This window comes from Gopherus flavomarginatus, chromosome 2 (assembly GCF_025201925.1).
Source record: "Gopherus flavomarginatus isolate rGopFla2 chromosome 2, rGopFla2.mat.asm, whole genome shotgun sequence".
NCBI lineage: Eukaryota > Metazoa > Chordata > Testudines > Testudinidae > Gopherus > Gopherus flavomarginatus.
In genome coordinates this window covers 255,013,875-255,034,020 of record NC_066618.1, presented here as the reverse complement: position 1 = coordinate 255,034,020, position 20,146 = coordinate 255,013,875, and the positions used below count along the sequence as shown (strand labels likewise).

General features: G+C 40.2%; 1 protein-coding gene across 1 annotated transcript in view; it reads right to left on the bottom strand.

Annotated features, from left to right (window-relative positions):
- The window catches only part of LRRC69 (leucine rich repeat containing 69), a 40,180-nt gene extending 22,087 nt beyond the window's left edge, over positions 1 to 18,093 (bottom strand). Inside the window, exons 1-5 of the mRNA XM_050941502.1 lie at positions 17,906 to 18,093; positions 13,347 to 13,473; positions 10,346 to 10,418; positions 5,304 to 5,499; positions 2,803 to 2,874 (exon numbers count right to left, since the gene is read on the bottom strand). Coding sequence (XP_050797459.1) covers positions 2,803 to 2,874; positions 5,304 to 5,499; positions 10,346 to 10,418; positions 13,347 to 13,473; positions 17,906 to 18,088 — 651 coding nt within the window. The 5' untranslated portion in view covers positions 18,089 to 18,093. The remainder of the gene's footprint in view (positions 1 to 2,802; positions 2,875 to 5,303; positions 5,500 to 10,345; positions 10,419 to 13,346; positions 13,474 to 17,905) is intronic.
- Between the last annotated feature and the right edge of the window lie 2,053 nt (positions 18,094 to 20,146).

Here is a 20,146-nt window from a genome sequence, read left to right as displayed (position 1 = left end):
TATGACCTTGTCATAAAATTTTGAAATGAATATTGCTGCAAAAAATGAATGTTTATACACTAAAGATTTCTACCTATATATACTTGCTTTGTTTAAAAGAAAACAAAAAGGCCTTGAAATATTCTAGATTAATTTTGCTGTTAATGTTTAAGCTACAGCTTTATCAGAATTCCTTGTTCAGTTACATAAATTGTATCCATGTAATGGAGGAAGAGCACTATTTGTTATGGCTAGGAGGGCTATGATTGTTGCAGAAGTAATTTAGTCTGTGAATACTGTACTGAAAATGCTAACTAACTGAGATGAGCCTCTTGCACCGAGTGCTCTTAAAAAAAAATCATTGCATATAGTCACCAGAACAAAACTGTTCAGACTCTTAAAATTAAGTTTAAATAGTCAGTAAATAATTTCCCTTAAAATAATATTTTTTTCACTGAAGAGGATCACATTTACATTGTGAATTAACCCCACCCTGAATTTTTACTCCATTCACCCCGCCCGCCCTTTGCTCCATCCTTATTTTCTCAAAGATCCTTAGCCAAAATTCAACTTTGATGGATCTACCAAGACTCTAGAAACAGCAAAATGTGCAGCAGCCCTGAAGATTACCTGATAGTTGTGGGAAAATATACTGAAGTAGCTAAATGATTCTTGCACTAGAGGAATAGCTAGAGAGCAAAAACTAGCACTAAATCCATGATCATAGGCAAGATTGAATTTGTGAACATTTAGCAGATTACCAAAGGGTTGCTATTAAAATCAACCCAAAGAGGTGTGATAAATGGCCAGATTGTTCCCAGCTGCTCTGCAGGTTAGCAAAATATGGGGAAGAGTGCGAGATCCTCCTTGCCCCATTGTGCAGCAGTTAGGCACAACTGCAATCCATGAACTGACTAAAACAAAGGGAATGTTCCATCACAGTACAAGCTACACCAAAGGGTAAAGAGGAACTGGGATTACTGAACCACCCAACACCACTGGCCAGCAAAACCTAGGCAGATATGTAGAGTGGAGTAGGCTGCATCCTTGAAAAGAGCATAACAGTAGGTGCACTCCCTTCTGTTTGCCAAGGAGCTCTGATTTTGCCTTCTTAAGGTACAATCCCTCCTGGAACTTCCTCTGGAGTAGGTGCCACCCTAGCCTAAAAAGTAGGCCAGTGCCTATCAGGCACAACTGAACACTAAATATGCATTAAATGTGTAAGAATAGACTATAGTGATACAGATTTAAGCAACAGTTATATACAGCCTGAGGTAAGCATTCAGAGTGAACATGTACATAGTTACATAAAGCAAAGCACCACCTAGTTACAGAATGCACACTACTATTTAAATCTGCTATATTCTTAGAAACAGGAGTATTCTACAACCACAGTAGGGCCCATATTTATTACAGTGCCCCATTCTTTTTCTCTCTCATCTTTGCATTGTTTTTTTTGGAAAATTTTGATATTATTTTTGGCCTTGGCTGCAAAACAAGTAGTGCTTCCTGCATTAGTACAGAATAATTCATGTGAGGGTTTGCAGGGTCAGGCCCCAAATGTATAAACTCAAACCATCTTGGTTTGTCCTGTATAAAACACACTGTTTCTTGTTATAAACTTTCCTGCTGTTTCCTAACTATGCCAGGCTGTAAATGGGTCCTCTGATAATCATCACCTGAGGGCACTACTAAATTACTTTGTTGCCTGAGCAGAATAAAGTAATTTACTAGTGCTGTTAAGTGATTATTGATGTTAATGCATGTGCACATTCAAACCTACACATTAATTAAAAAAAACCTCTACCAATTTTTTTTTTTTGCAAAATTTCCTTATTTCCAGTAACTTCAATATAACATGGTAATTTTCAGTAGACAATGCCGAGAATTTGACTGCTAGTGGGAAGGAGATGTTCTCCAATGACCTCTGGAAAACAGGTCACCACTCACAAATAATGTATGCTTTAGGCATAGCACTAACAATGTAAAGAAAAAAGTTAGAGTAGTTGAAACCATAGGATTTCATTCCCCCACCATCTCAGAAGTGCCAGAAGAATCAGAAGGCAAACTATTAAAGAAGAGCATGACTCAAAACAGCCACAAAAGAACACATACACAATACACACAAAAGATTTTTACGCCAAAACCAAAGATTGCAATGCAACAGAAAGCGCTTATGTACTGGTTAGTGGTATACCAAATTATTTAATTCTCAGAGGACAAAAGACACAAAAAAACATACAAATTACAGTCTACAAAGCCCACCACATGAGTGGGATTTTTGTTTGGACTGTCCTACATCTTTGTAGTTACAGATTAATCTTTATTCCCCTTTCCAAGTGATCACTTGGTCCAGATGTGAAACTAAATACACGCAACATTAAAATAAAAATACTGTAGTCATGACCTTTTGTAAAACTTCTCCTAACATAATACTGTGCAGAATATTACAAATTGTGGTGAAATGTGTGATTGTATTTTGACATAAACAAAAATTCTTTAGCAACTGGAAAGTCCCAGGCACATTTTTAAATTTGAAACTTTTGGCTCCTTGATTTAACAATATTAAAAGTATATTAATGCTATTATTATATGGAATGTTTAGGACACAGCTACTGTGGTTGACATAACTTTGCTAGATCCAATTGGATTTTGTTTGGTTTATATGCAACTACTCTACACATTTTTTTCTTGTCACTCAATGAGTTGTGAAACTCATGATATCAATCGCTACAAGTTACATAGGCTGCCCATATAATTCATTTAATAGATCTGCAGCAGAAATTTCATATTAGAGGATAGCATATAGAAAATAATACTTACTGCTATTGGGAAAATCTGAATTTTGTTCCCTGCTACATCTAGAATTCGTAGTTTTCTCAATTGGCAAAGACCCTAGATGGAGGGGGAAAACAATGTCATAAAAATTGAAAAATATCAACAACAGTGAATGTGAAGTTAAAATCCCCATGAGACGAGAGAGCAGTTTCAGGCATCAGAAGGCAACAGTACTGACGAAGAGAGACTGAGCTACTAGATAAAAGAGAAAATAGGAGGAAAACTGAAAATTACAAAAGTGAAGAAGGCATCCATTCTTTTGGTATTACAAAAATAACGCCTGCATTTATCATTCACAATCCCCATGGATCTCTTATCTCCCTCCCCCACATCCTCCCTCACACCTCATTCTGAATTATTTACAATGCCAATATCTTCTTCTCTACATCAAGGCTTTTCCTGTTTACCACATAAGGAGCTTGAGCAGCCTGTGAATCCACATTTCTCAGACTCATATCTCCAATTAAAAAAACCTTTTAAATAGAGCTCCTTCAATTTCAAAATTACTATTGGCTCCAGCCCTCAACATCTAACTCAATTTTCATTTCTTAAGATAATTGCTTGCATCTGTTGGAACATTAGATGGAAACATATGCACAGGATTTTAGTTTATGCTGGTATTTTTTAAGTGTTTTCAGTGTCAACTTAAACAGTAGCTGAAAGCAGCTGCTAAGATACAATGGTATTAACAGCTGTTTTTAACATTTTCTTTTGTGGCAGCTATCTTCAATTCATTTTATGGATTGGTTTTTACAAATCACAAAGTGAATACAGAAATCAAAGACAAACATTGTGCAATGTACATCTAATATTCATGTTCTTTGTAACAAGACAAAGCAAATTCCATCGCATAAAAGCTTTAAATGTTCCAAATTTTATTTCCTCCTCCTTGATGCACATACTGATTGTCCACTGGTGCTGAGCACGGGGTAATAGAAAAGGACATACAATTCCAATCAGAAACACAATGTACTTGAAACGGGCAGGATTAGTATATGCAATATTCCTGAGAACTTAAGATGCAGACCACTCACTTACTGACATAAATAATACAGCAATTTGTAATTAAAATGCTAAGCAAAAAATACATATTTAGTTTGATTATTTTAAACTGACAGATGTCTTTTATCATTCTTCTAATTTGACAGGATGACAAATGAAAGCTAAGCACAAATACAATAAGTGCAAAATGAAATTTCTCAATGGATATGCATTTAGGGCCAAATTTTCAAAAGGCAGTGGGGCTTAGAGCATCGGCTAATCAAGAAAGGTCTTTAAGGGGGGGGCTTGAGTTAAGAGAAAAACCAGTATGTGCGGTTATATTGTTCTGTGGAAGCTGACTAGAATGAGCCAGAGTTTAGACTTTTAACATTTAACAGCTAACCCATTTTAGCCCTTTATTTAGATTTGACCAAAGCAAGCCTAGCCTTCTAACTCTGACTGAGAGAAATGCTGTTATATGTATTTGACCCACAGAGACAGAACAATATTTACATTTATGTTTCTATTTTATAATACACACACTCTGGAGGTGTCCACATTCCCCCTGTGTATGTAGAATCCTTTCCAGCTGTGACAGAGCTATCACATATTCTCTTAAATGTGTCATTTTGAGGAATCATGCAGCTGACATTGTCTATTTAAGTCTCTGCCTAGTATATCTCAAAACAATGAATATAATGAATTTGCTTCTGGTTCTTTATCGCTTCAGACTTTACGTAAAGAGATTCCTTGAAGTAAGGGATGTTATTGCACTCTTTTATACAATTACTTTCAAACCCTTTCTTATCAATTCAGCGAGGACCACTATAGAGAAATGTGCCCTGAGATTTCAAGGACATTAAACACCTGTATCTCCTCTTGATTCTCAAATGAGATTAGTGGAGCAACCACACACTGCTCCGCATTACTGAAAAACAGGCCACTAGATAGTATGTTTCCAACTACAGCCCTCTTTGCAGATTTTCTAGAATTAACAGGATAATTTTCAAAAATAGTCTAATTCTGGATGTTTATGAAACCTAAATTGGTACATGCACATGGCATGTGTGAATAAATAAGGTAGCTAAGCATCTAATTCCTCTGCTCTGAGCATGAACATTTCAATTGTTGAGTTTCCTAGAAGCTGCAAGGCCAAAACTAGGTGCACAAACATAGAGAGGCTGAGTTGGGGCCCTTTGAAAATTTGACCCCTACTTTTCTAATTTAACCAATGAGGTTTTGATCCTATTTTGAGTAACAACAAAACCAATCTATTAATCCTTATAAAATGTGAGATCTCCATATTCCTCAAGAAAATAGCACTATCAAATGTGCCTTAGTCATAAAAGTCCCATTAAAATGACTTACAATGGGACACGTGCATCCAAATCACTAAGGCACTTGGAAAATTCCATCCTTAAAGATGTGTTATTCAAATGCTTTCTTAAGCTATCCATATTCACTGAAAGAGAAAATACTACCTTTGAAAGCACAACATTACTCACGTCAGGGAGCACTCCTATTTGGTTTCTTGACAGGCACAGCATTCTGAGATTCGTCATGTATCCAATCTCTTCAGGCACTGTGATGAGACAATTGTGGGATAGATGGAGTTCTGAGAGCTTTTGCAAGTAACATAGTTCTTTAGGAATGCTTTCTAGCTGGTTATTGTTTAAAATCATGTTTTCAAGATTTTCTAACCTGCAAAATTAATAAAGTATTTCAGTGTACAGCCATGGTACGTTTAATATATAGTCTACAATATGTATCAATTTATTTAAACTTTTACTGTAGAATTTGCTGTACATGGATTACTTCCATTTTTTATTATATACTTTTATATTCAGTAACATTTATATAAACTGAACTCTATGCTGGTCAACTGTTAAGGGCTAACCCTAGTGAGTAATTGTTAAGGGTTTTCATACAATCACAGAATCATAGGACTGTAAGGGACCTTGAGAGGTCATCTAGTCCAGTCCCCTGCACTCATGGCAGGACTAAGTATTATCTAGACCATCCCTGGAAGATGTTTGTCTAACCTGCTCTTTAAAATCTCCAAAGACAGAGATTCCCCAACCTTCCGAGGGGACTTATTCCAATGCTTATTCCAAATCTTGACAGTTAGGACATTTTTCCTAATGTCCAACTTAAACCACCTTTGCTGTAATTTAAGCTCAATGTTTCATGTCCTATCCTCAGAAGTTAAGGAGAACCTTCTCCTCCTTGTAACAACCTTTTAGGTACTTGAAAACTGTTATGTCTCCACTCAGTCTTCTCTTCTCCAGACTAAACAAACCCAATTTTTTCAATCTTTCCTCACAGGTCATGTTTTAGACCTTTAATCATTTTTGTTGCTCTTCTCTGGATTTTCTCCCATTTGTCCACATCTTTCCCAAAATGTTTTAAGTATATTTTTAAAGTATCCATCTGAATAAAGTAATTAATCACAAACTGTTTGCTTTTATTAAAGGTTCCAAAAACAAAGGAATTGGCCAGAGATGTTAACAGCATAGGAGAAAATGCAGTCTGAATTCCGAACATATATTATTTTTATATCCACTCTATTACTAATACATATTAAATAAGCTACGGGCTTGTCTACACTTATAATGCTGCAGCAATACTACTGTAGCATTTAGTGAAGACACTACCTATGCTGAGGGGAGAGCTTCTCCCGTCTGCTTAGGTACTCCAACTCCCAAAGAGACAGCAGCTATGTCGAAGGACAAAGCCCTCCTGTCAACATAGCGCTGTCTACACCAGGAGTTATGTCAGTATCCACACCCTGAGCGACATAGTTATACCAACATATATTTGTCGTGTAGACCAAGGCTTAGTGTGTTCGTGAGACACACATGCTCACCCTGCAGCAGTCAATGAACAAGTCGTGGAAGCCAACCAGTGGCTAGGGTCAGGTCTGCTCCTGCTGACCAGCCAGCCGGTGCCGCTGGGGCTGTTCCCGCCAGCTGGCACAGCTGAGGCTGGGGCTGCTCCAGCTGGCCGGCGCACCTGGGAGTGGAGCTGCTTCCGCTGGCCAGGTGCCGTTGCTCCAGCCAGCCTGCCATCATGGCTTGAGTTACTCTAGCTGGCTGGCCACTGGCCAGCCAGCAGAGCTAGGGTTAACGGTTAGGGTGGTTAACTGGTGAGACTAATGCTTACCGTTTAACCATTTAACTGTTTACTATTTTCCATCCCTAATCTAGCTATATCAGGAATAAATGGTCAGTTTTCAGAATGGAGAGAGGTAAACAGTGGTGTCCCCCAGGGGTCTGTAGTGGGCCCAGTCCTATTCAACATATTAATCAATTATCTGGAAAATGAGGTAGACAGTGAGGTGGTAAAATTCGCAGATGATACATAACTTCGCAAGACTATTAAGTCCCAGGCAGACTGCGAAGAGCTACAAAAGGATCTCTGAACACTGGGTGACTGGCAACAAAATGGCAGATGAAATTCAATGTTGATAAATGCAAACTAATGCAGATTGGAAAACATAATCCCAACTATACATATAAAATGACAGGGTCTAAATTATCTGTTACCGCTCAAGAAAGAGATCTTGGAGTCACTGTGGATAGTTCTTTGAAAACATCCACTCAATGTGCAGTGGCAGTCAAAAAAGCAAACAGAATGTTGGGAATCATTAAGAAAGTGATAGACAAGACAAAAAACATCATATTGGCTCTATATAAATCCATGCTACGCCCACATCTTGAATATTGCGTGCAGATGTGGTCACCTCATCTCAAAAAAGACATATTGGACTTGGAAAAGGTGCAGAAAAGGACAACAAAAATTATTAGGGGTATGGAACTGCTTCCATATGAGGAGAGATTAATAAGACTGGAACTTTTCAGCTTGGAAAAAAAGATCATTAAAGAGGGATATGATAGAGACCTATAAAATCATGACTGGTGTGGAGAAAGTAAATAAGTGTTATTTACTCCTTCTCATAACACAAGAACTAGGGGCCACCAAATGAAATTAATACGCAGCAGGTTTAAAACAAACAAAAGGAAGGTTTTTTTTTCACACAACACACAGTCAATCTGTGGAACTCCTTGCTGGAGGATGTTGTGAAGGCCAAGCCCATAAGAGGGTTCAAAAAAAGAACTAGATAAATTCATGGAGGATAAGTCCATCAATGGCTATGAGCCAGCCTGGTGTCCATAGCCTCTGTTTGCCAGAAGCTGGAAATGGGCAACAGGGAATGGATCACTTGATGACGACCTGTTCTGTTCATTCCTGCTGGGGCATGTGGCATTGGCCACTGTCAGAAGACAGGATACTGGGCTAGATGGACCTTTGGTCTGACCCAGTATGGCCGTTCTTATTGGTGCATAGAGCTTTATATAACCTGAACTTATATTTTCTTCCTCTTACTCCTCTTTCCAATTTTTTTTTTAAAAGATTCTATCACTAGATTCTTCCCATTTTGAGTACATAACAACATGGAACATTTTGCATTTGAAGGTACAAAAATAATTAATTACAAACTACATGTATGGGTCAGAAAACGCAAATCAAGAAACTGGGGACAGGAAAATCAGACAAAAATGTCAGAATGTAATCATGATTATTTTAAAATCATTTGTTGCTTTTCTGCTAAAATGGTTCTTAACATTTTCCAATGTGGAAACATCTTGAGCCAAATTCAACATTGAAATCAATGGCGTTACAACCACATATGAACATGGTCCTGTGTGTCTGAAACAGGGTATGTTTTGACAGGATAAGATTACTTGGGTGACTGAAATGTTAGTAAAGATTTTATACTTTTCATTCCAACTTAATGTTATTCTTCTTGAACATACTGAACATTTTTTTCTATACAGTTAAGACCATTTTGATGTGCTTACGTGGTAAAATAACTCCTGTTCAAAATGCACTAAAGAAAATATACACCATCACACTAGGAAAATCACAACATATTCACCCAACTACAGAATAGACAGAGGAACTTCTTGGTCAGAAAAACTTGACTAACTAGAGGCCAAAGGGGGCGTATCCTCCACAATATTTATGACACTAACTTTTAGTTTACAAAAGACCTCTTTCATCCTCTCCAGCTTCTCTGACATCCATAATATCCTTCAAGCTCATAAAAAAATACAGTAGTGAGATCCTCATCTTTGCCCCATCTAAGTCATCCCCTGTCCTTGAATCCCTCGACTTCAAAGATTCGTAGATTCTAAGGCCAGACAGGACCACTGTGTTCATCTAGTTTTGATCCCTTGTATATCACAGGCCACATAACTTCCCCAAAATAATTCCTAAAGCATATTTTTGCCTTCCTAAAGCACTGGTTTGTCCTTCCCCATCACATCAAATTCAAACTTCCAGTCCAGGGGTAGGCAACCTATGGCATGTGTGCCGATTTTCAGTGGCACTCACACTGCCTGGGTCTTGGTCACCGGTCTAGGAGGCTCTGCATTTTAATTTAACTTTAAATAAAGCTTCTTAAACATTTTAAAAACCTTATTTACTTTACATACAATAAAAGTTTAATTATATATTATAGACTTATAGACAGAGACCTTCTAAAAACATTAAAATATATTACTGGCATGCAAAACCTTAAATTAGAGTGAATAAATGAAGACTCGGCACACCACTTCTGAACAGTTGCTGACCCCTATTCTAGTCCTTACCTGTAAGACCCTGCAAAACTCTTCTCCTGGGATCCACTCTTCATCTGGAATTCAGCCCTCCCAAACTCCCACCTTTAGTCTGGGTTTTGGGGCTTTTGTGGTTTTTTTTTGTTAGACTGCAAATCTCTAGAGAAGAAACCATGACATCCTCCTATACAGTACCTAGCCTAAGTGGCACAATCATAATAATAGCATAACCCAGGTTATGCTTCTTAATCTCACAAGTTTAATTTTTGCAATAATGTTCACAATTTAACATGCTGAGGCTTTCTTGAAAAGTTCTTGGTATAAAAGAAGATTGGGATAAAAGTTAGAAAGAAATAGTATAGCTGTACCTAGTTTCATTCACTAAAGCACAAGAAATGAGATATAGATGGTAATAAGAAACAGTACACCGCTCCGATTTTGTTCAGCATATTTTAAAAGATAACACACAAAAGCCAAACTGTTCAGAGAGAATATTTAAAAGATTTATTTAGTAGAATTACTAGCAGGAAGGCCTGTGTGAGGGAACCAAGTCAGAACCCTAACTCTCAAAAGATTTACAAAAAAGTATTTTGAGACAATTATATTCCATTCCTGAGAATGAGGAGGACTTCATATTGCATCCCTTCCCAGAAAAGTATCAAAAAGGTAACCTGACTATATAAGAGTGAGTATATATAAGGGAAATGAGCACTTTAAAAACAAAAAAACACTTACAGATTTTATTTCTTGGTGCTCAACTGTAAATGAAAACGTAGCAGAAGCTTTCCCAGCAGTTGAAATTAGTGGTTTGTCAAAATGATAACTATAGGCAACTACTGCATCTAAGGTCCACAAAGACTGTTCATGAGTATAATGTGTACAGTATATAGCCAACACAGGGTAAGCTACATAATAACCAAAATTACCTGTGTATTTCTGGAGGAAGATATTTAAGCTTGTTGTTGTTCAGATTGAGAAATATCAATTTTTCTAATCCATCTGTAAGAAATACATTCTTATCCAAATCAATATAAAATGTACATTTTTTATTCATCTTTACACTCACTCCCTCTTGGTCTTCTCCTTAGACACACACATAATAACCCCCATCTTGCAGGTTATCAATCTACTCTCTTTACTTTCCCCAATGTGCCTTGCAGAGTGCTTAAAAGGCAGGCATTTATAACAGGTGAATATCCTGTCAAATTACTAGATCAGCTGATGGGTAAAGTTTAACTTCCCTAAATTAACATACAGTTGCTGCAGACTTTAAGTATGCACAATTTATATTGAAATCAATAGGAGCTTTGCATGTGGAAGGAATGTAAAATTACTAGGATTTTGTTAAGGTGAGGTAATATCTTTTACTGGACCAACTTCCACTGGTGAGAGAGACAAGCTTTCAAGCTACACAGAACTCTTCTTCAGGTCTGCCTGGGAAAGCTATGCACAGTGTCACAGCTAAATATAAGATCCTTTGAGCATATTCTGTGATATCTGAGTGCTTGGCTGTAAATAATAGTTTTCTTGGTGTGTCCCACAGACCAGGACACATCAACTCAAAGCGGCATCAGACCCTGCCAGAACAACAGATGCAAAACCTGCAAACATATCTCAGCTGCTATAATGATCAACACCCCCCACAATACGCCTATCAGGATCCCTGTGTCCTATACATACCTATCACAACATGTGGTGTACCTTGTCCAGTGCACAAAATGCTCCAATAGCAAGTATGTGGGCGAAACCGGACAGTCACTATGCTCTCAAATGAACTCATGGCGGAAAATGATTAAAGTAAAAAACACCATATAACCTCAGTGTGAACACTTTTCACAAAGCGATAACTTTCCCTGACCTATCAGTCCTCATCCTCAAGAGAAACTTATACAACACTTTCAAAAAATAAGCCTGGGAGCTTAAATTCATAACTTTGCTAGACACTAAAAACCACGATCTTAATAAAGACACTGGATTTATGGCTTATTACAACAATTTGTAACTGAGCAATCCCTCTTTTATGACTACAGAACTGTTAATGGGCCACTTCATCCTAAATAGTCCCTTAGAATATGTACTAACTACTTATACTATTTGTTCCATCCTGTAGTTAACCGTGATACTCTGCATACTTTTCCCAGACCAGAAAAAGAGCTCTGTGTAGCACGAACACTCGTTTATTTCACCGACAGAAACTGGTCCAATAAAAGATACTACCTTGCCTCCCTTGTCTCTCTCATATCCTGGGACAAACATGGCTACAACAACACCGGATACAAAAAAAAAAATTGACACTTTTATATATATTCTTTCAGAAGACAGACACTGGAAGGATAATGGATCATTGTTCTTTCATAACTTATGTTGGTAATGATGTAGTATACTGACTTTGGGGTGCAATTATTTCATCACAGAAAGATAGCATACTCATGGCACGCACCTCTTTTTATGATTTACCATAGTTACTTTCTTGCTTTTTTTGCAAATAGATGTTAATAATAGCTGTCATTCATTCATTCATTCATTCAGCTATAAAGTAGACCTGTATGAAAACTTTGGCTTTGCACAGATTTTTTAGAACATTTTCTTTACTTTTGAGCTGTGAGGTTATTTAATCTTGCCATGATGATAGGTGGTTTCATTCGGACTTGCTGTACAGCTCTGCCTTAATAGGTTATAAGCCAAGAAGGGACCACTGTGATCATCTACTCTAACCTCCTGCATAACAGACAAGGAAATTTTTGCTTCCTTGTGAAATATCTACCATAGGCAACTACTGAAGGCATAACATCTCTAGTTCTATCCGAGATGGCAAAGCTTAGGTGTGTAAGTATTTCAGAGAATGTTGTTACGGAGAACTTAGTCAGATTGTTGCTAATGCTTACTGTTACCACTTCAGTGGCACCGGAATGGGGGGCCCAGAGGGCCATGGCCCTCCCACTCGACGGGGCAAACCTCACCCCCTTTCCCTCCTCTTCCTCCCAAGGTCCCATGTCCCCAGCCAGGCCAGCAGCCATGGAGCCCAGCCAAGTTATGGGAGCCGTGCAAACTCTTCACCTGCCCTCGTGCGGGGGGGGCTGAAAGCAGCTCCCAGGCCATGTCCCCACTCACCAGGCTCCCCGCCTGGCCCAGGGCAGATTGAGGTGGAGGGTCCACAACTCTGCACCGGCTCCCCACAGCTGCTTGCGTGGCTCTCCCCAACCCGGCTCCCGCCGGGGGCAGGGAGTGCTTCAGAGTCGTAGCCCATCTGTGGTAAAGCTGTGGTAAGGCAGCTGTGGGGATCCGCGGCATGGACTCTCCACCTGCTCTCCTCAGGCCTCCTGCACCGCGGGTAGGTGGAGGGTTGTCGTGGCTCCCCATAGCTTCCCACACGGCTCTTACCGTGGCCGGGTTGCAGCTCCAAGGCACTCCCCGGCTGGAGTCGGGTCAAGGAGAGCCGTATGGGCAGCTATGGGGAGTCTTGGCCCCTCCACCTGCCCTGGGCATGGGGCCTGAGACACAGGCAGGGGGTTGCTTTTGGCCCGGGCCCAACCCCAACGCAGCCGGGGGAGGGAAAGCTTCCTAGCCCCTCTCTGACTTCCAGCTTGGCATGGGGCAGGGCCTTGGAGGGTGGGGACCCTGCTGCCCCTCCCCCCCACACACAGACTTTTGGGAAGGCTCCAACACCCTTGCCACTGGTCACATAACTAATTTAACCAGGCATATAAAGAAAACTGACAACTGCATTAACAGGTAACTTTTTCTTGCAAACATTACAATTTTCCACACAGAGTAATAAGTTTATAAAACAGGTATGAAAAAAACCACACACTTTACCAAACAATCCTGTTCACTCTGAATATATGATATAGATAATGTATTATTATAGTTTAGGTCTAAAAACACTCTAATTACTTAATTGTCTGTTTTGATTTGACATTGACTTACCAAATATTGTGGGTGATATTGTAGTAATTTTATTTCCAAACAAGTGAAGTTTTTGCAGTGAACTGAGATATTTAAGCTGTTCTGGAACTTCCTCAAAGATATTGTTTCCCAAATTTAATTCCGTCAACTATAAAGAGATATTTATAAATGTTCCTACACACTGTATCCTCCTTAGCAAAGAAAGACTGAAAAATACAAGCTGATCATATTTTAAACACAAGTGCCCAGGAAATTAAGACCTTTATTAAATATCCCTTCTTTTCTCCCTATATTACAGAAAATCAATGCATATATTCAAAGTACATATAATAAAACAATTTCATATAGCATAAGATTATTTTCAGGAAAATCCCATTTTACGCTTCTAATCAGTTAACATAAAACAACTAATTAAGCTGCCAGCAAAATATATAACAAACCAATAATACTAAGAAAAGCAGCTGGATTCTGTTCTCATTTACGCAAATGTAAATACACAATAACTCTCTTGAAATCAATAGTTACTGGTGTAACTAACAGTTTTACCTTGGAATCTCAATAATTTCTGAAGGGATGAAGGTGAAGGAATGCTCAATCACATCAAGGAATTAGTGTAGTTTATTTAGTACATACATATATTTGCGCACTCAAAGCTAATCTTCACACCCCAGAAAAACTCACATACCTTACACAGATTATGAAAATAAATTAGGGCTGTCAAGCAATTAAAAAAATCACGATTAATCGCACTGTTAAACAATAGAATACCATTTATTTAAATATTTTGGATGTTTTCTACATTTTCAAATATATTGATTTTAATTAGAACAAAGAATACAAATTGTACAGTGCTCATTTTATATTTATTTTTTATTATAACCTAATACAGTAACTCCTCACTTAACGCTGTAGTTATGTTACTGAAAAATGCGACTTTAAGCGAAATGATGTTAAGCGAATCCAATTTCTCCATAAAAATTAAGGTAAATGAGGGGGTTAGGTTCCAGGGAATTTTTTTTCACCAGACAAAAGACTGTATTTTACACACACACACACACACACACACACACACAGTGTATGTTTTAAACAAACAATTTAATACTGGTACACAGTGATGATGATTGCGAAGCCTGGTTGAGGTGGAGGAGTCAGAGGGTGGAATATTTCCCTTACTGCTAAATGATGAACTAGCAATTGGCTGAGCCCTCAAGGGTTAACCCTCTCACTCTATAAGGCAGCAGGAATGGAGGGAGTATGTGTTAGAGAGCATTTCCCCTTTAAGTACACTGCCTTGTTAATTACATCAGCTTGTTGAGACGGCCCTCCACCCTGAACCCCGAGGTGTTCTCCCTGCTCTATGGAAGATGGGGTAAGTAGGGTGAAAGAACAGGGGGGAGGGGGCCACCCTGACATTAGCCCCCCTTTTCCTTCCCTCCCCTCCTCCTTCCACCCGCCCCGCCCGCACAGCAAGCAGGAGTCGGGGAGCAGCTCCAAGGCAGAGGGCAGGAGCAACACATGGCAGTGGGGGGAGGGACAGCTGAACTACAGGCAGCTGCTGCACAGGGAACTTAGGGGAGCAGGGAGCTGATGGGGGAGCTGCCGATCTACCCTGGTTTCAAGCCTCCACTAGTTAGCTCCACCGTGCAAGCAGCAAAGCAGGCAGCTGCCAAACGATGTTAGAAGGGAGCATTGCACAACTTTAAACAAGTATGTTCCCTAACTGATCAGCAACATAACGACGAAACAACATTAACCGGGACAACTTTAAGTGAGGAGTTACTGTACAAGTACTGTAGTGCAATCTCTTTATAATGAAAGTTGAACTTACAAATGTAGAGTTATGTACAAAAAATAACTGCATTCAAAAATAAAACAATGGAAAACTTTAGAACCTACAAGTCCACCCGGTTCTACTTCAGCCAACAAGTTTGGTTAGAATTTGCAGGAGATAATACTGCCCCACAGCTTATTTACAAAGTCACCTGAAAGTGAGCATGACACTGTTGTAGCCGGCATCACAAGATATTTACATTCCAGATGCGCTAAAGATTCATATGTCCCTTCATGCTTCAACCACCATTCCAGAAGACATGCGTCCAAGTTGATGACAGTTTCTGCTCAATAATGATCCAAAGCAGAGTGGACCGATGCATGTTCATTTTCATCATCTGAGTCAGATGCCACCATCAGAAGGCTGATTTTCTTTTTTGGTGGTTTGGGTTCTGTTCTTTCCGCACTGGAGTGTTGCTCTTTTAAGACTTCTGAATGCTCCACACCTCGATCCTCTCAGATTTTGGAAGGCACTTCAGACTCTTAAACCTTGGGTTGAGTGCCGTAGCTATCTTTAGAAATCTCACACTGGGAACTTGCTTGCATTTTGTGAAACCTGCAGTGAAAGTGTTCTTAAAAAGAAAACAACATGTGTCATCATCCAAGACTGCTATAACATGAAATATATGGCAGAATGCGGGTAAAACAGAGTAGGGGACATACAATTCTTCCCCAAGGAGTGTCAGAAATTTAATTAACACTTTTTTTTTAAACAAGCATCAGCAGCACGGAAGCATGTCCTCTGGAATGGTCGCCAAAGCATGAAGGGGCATATGAATGTTTAGCATATCTACCACATAAATACCTTGCAACGCTGGCTAGGAAAGTGCCATGCAAACGCCTGTTCTCACTTTCAAGTGACATTGTAAATAAGAAACAGTCAGCAGTATCTCCCGTAAATCTAAACAAACTTATTTGTCTTAGCAATTGGCTGAACAAGAAGTAGGACTGAGTGGACTTGTAGGCTCTAAAGTTTTACGTTGTTTTGTTTTTGAGTGCAGTTATGTAATAAAAAAATGTACATTTATAAATTACACTTTCAGGATAAAGAGATTTCACTATAGTACTTGTACGAGATGAATTTAAAAATATTTCTTTTATTTTTACAGTACAAATATTTGTAATAAAAAATATAAAGTAGGCAATGTACACTTTGTATTTTGTGTTCTAAAAAAATCATTATATTTGAAAATGTAGAAAAACATCCAAAAATATTTAATAAATTTCAGTTGGTATTCTATTAACAGTGCAATTAATCATGATTAATTTTTTAATCCATTAATTTTTTGAGTTAATCACTTAACTGTGATTAATCGACAGCCCTAAAATAATCTAAAACCCAGAGGCTAACACAGATAAACCCTAGGATGCAACAATGAAGAGATTTTTCCAGAATCTCACACATTGAATAGCAAAGGCTCTGCCTCAGGACATCTCCAGATTACATTGTGGGATGATCAGCACTTCCCCATGTCCCCTCAACATAGAGTAAAAATTCTTTTTAAAATAATGGAAAATATATGCATTTGTTTTCTTGCTACAGTTACAGGTTTTGAGCATTTTTAAAGTAAAGCCATTTGAATTTTACCAGAATATTTTAAAAAAATGGTTTAAAGAAATGTGTATATTAAACCCACACTTAACTATGATAAAGCGAAATTTAAGCCTGTAGTCAAACTTCCACTATCAAGTTTCTGATCCATTAAAAATACAATCTTCGAATGGAAAACTGCCGCACCCTAGCTACATATATGGTAATAGAACAGTTTGAAACTATTCCCCACATAGTACTCAGCACATTCCATGTGATCCAATAGCTGGTTAATTTAATCCTTATTTAATCTGATCAAACCTCAAGAACCAAATAATGTGCATTACAAATACAGCTTCCACTTGTCATCTCAATTAATTCTGGATAGATTAGATAGGTATTACTGGGCAATTCAGTCACTAAACATAGATATTTGCCATTAACCAGGGTGTTCAAAAATCTGAATGACACCAAGGAGGACCTATAAAAAGAGATGACCAACTAAAAATTAGGGTTTTAAGACAATGTGTTTTTCTAACTGTATGCACCTTACTGTTATATTGTCACGACTGCCCACTTATTTCACCTAAAGTTAGGAACAAAGTTTATTAAAACATGATGCAAATGGAAGTAAGACTGACCCCAGACTCCTGCACTTTCTAGAAGTTTCATAGGGAGGGGGCTTGATGTCAGCTAGCAGCTACAGTCAAACGAGCTCTGCACCACCTGAGGTCTGAGATGAGCTCTTCTTTCCACATCCGGAGTTACCACAACTCCCATCCCGGCTTTTGACATTTTTAGTTCTTATCGAGAAAAGGGGCCTGGATTATAAAACGGGACAGGGCCCCACCGCCTCAACTAGCATGACTCGCAAACTAAGCTTTCTATGAGCAGGGACTCAAACCCAGGTCTCCCACATGGCAAAAACTGTACCAGTGAGCGACTCAGGCGGGGAGCAGGCGAGGGACCGCAGCGCCGGGAATGCGCTGGGGAGACAGGGGAGCGGCACAGGCACGGAGGGGCAGGCCAGTAGCGATGGGAGATGCTCAGAGGCCGTGCCCGGGGCGGGTGGGTGCGCGGCTGCAGCCCTCGCGAACCGCAGCGGGCGGGCGAGCGAGCTCTCCGGCGCCTCCGTAGCTGAGACACTGGGCTGCTGAGGCCGCATCCGCCCGGCTACACGCTGGGGCCAGGGCAGTGGCAGCCGCCTGCGGGGCCTCACCCGGCTCAGGCCGCCCAGCTCGACGGGCAGACAGCGCAGCTGGTTGTCGCGCAGGCTCAGGGCCCGCAGCCCCGGGAGGCTCGCCAGGCCCCGGGGTACGCGCTGCAGCCGCATCCCGCGGAGCGACACCGAGCGGGTCCCGCGCCCGCCCCGCCGCGCCCGCAGCAGCAGCCGCTCCGCCATGGCCCTAACGCTTGACCGTTGCCTAGCGCGCTGCAGCGCATGCTCCGGGACAGCGAGCCGCTACCCCCAGGCGCGCTAACGCTGCTCGCCGCTGCCCGCTCTCCGGGCTGAAAGCAGAGGGACGCGCAGGGCCCAAACTACGCGTGCGCGGTGCAAGCAAGAGCGGGAGGGAGAGGGGCGAAGTCACGGCCGGGAGTAGGAGCCGGGGCTAAGAACAGGGTTGAGACACAGCCTGGCAGTGGCAGAGGGGGCCAGTGAACCCCAGTGGCGTGAGCCCGAGGCTGCGGTGGTTACACAAATTGAATGCGGGGGGCAGTGATGCCTCCGCCCCCCGGGCAGGGCAGCAGCTCTCAGCACTCGCTTCCCAGCCCTGTGGTCCTGAGGGCAGCGTGCGCGACCCTTCCCGCATCCCCAGTGCAAGGCCGCTCGCCTCTGGCTGATGAGATATTCTGAGTGAGCTGCCACAGGAGACTTGATTCCCTGAACTATTTGAACCGCCATCCCCCCGCCCCCTCCAAAAATTATAATTATCAGACACGCTTTTAGTGTAAACCAAATTTCATGCCTTTAAATTATTTACTTTTTAAAATGTTATTTTACTAGTCTTAGCACAACTTTATTAACCTTGATTACCAGTATGCAGAGGGCTGTCATTATGCTATTTATATTTTAATAAGTCACTGCAAATAATAGTTGCTAGTAGCTTCAGCAATCACATCTCTGTTTCTAGTATAACACTTCCTATTTGTAATATTAGTTTGTAGTTCTAAATTTTTGTTCCTTACTCTTGTGTATAAACTTATTCTTCAACACTAATTGATTTCCTGGACTGGTCAAAACTTCTTCAGTTTCCTTTGATATACCAAGGGGGATTGCCTTTGTCAATGGTTATTTTGCCTCTCTATCCAAGACCTTGGTGTTTTTCACATCACCACATGTGGGTACCATTTGGTTCCCAAATATCAACTAAAGGCCAGATTTTTAAAGGTTGAAAGCATCTAGATGCTTTTGAAAATCCCACTAGTAACCTAAAATGTAAGGTGATCTTGCTCGCTCGCTCTCTCTGCCCTGCACTACTCAGGACCTATTTAGTGATCAGGAGAATGAAGACCTGTCATGGTAGATACTGCTGTGCACATAGAGGATAGTGGCCTAGCTGTACAGCCATCCTCTTGATAAGCAATGTATATAAAATGGTGGCACTCTTCTTCCATTATAATTAACCCACTGATGCACATTTTTGGCTCTTTAACTGTAAAGATCCCTCTTTGAACTCAGCCTCTACCTGCTCACTAACCACATGTGATATAAACCTTGTATTTTACTAACTGCTCCAGGAAGATTTAACTTACAAACACAGCATTGTCTCTTACATCTTTCTTGTATTATCACTAAGTCCATGACTCTGACAAACACAGCATTGTCTCTTACATCTTTCTTGTATTATCACTAAGTCCATGACTCTGACATCCACAAAGCTGCAAGGACACAGTCTGATAAGCTGCAACACAAATATTTTCAGTTTACTTGGAACATTGTAATGTTGTGTCTCAGCACACATGCAAAATGCAAGGTTGTTCACCTCTCATCACAGTGGTAGCTAAACCAATCAGAGCTCAAGGGGGAAAAAAATTTATCGGCTTAAGACAGCCATATTACATCAGTGGCTGATCAATGCAAGAACATGGCCTGTCTCTCCTGTGAGGGCTGGTTTTACTGACAACACACAGAAGTGTTTTGAAAAGGAGAACACTGACAATCTTATAAAAGATCTAACAAAGCCAGGCACATACACTATATTATGGACACATTACAGAGACTCAAGGCTAAATTCACAAAGGTACTTCGCCAACTAAGTCTGGGTTTAGCTGCCTAAGTCCCTGATTTAGTCTCCACTGTGATTTCCAAATCTCCCACCAATCATTTTAGATACCTAAACTCAGCACCTATGCTTTCAGGGTAAAAGCTCCCTAGGTGTCTTAAGTTTCTGCCTCTGAGCATGTGCACTTCTGACTTACTTTAACCATCTGAATGCCTGTTTCCCACCTAAGCCCCAGA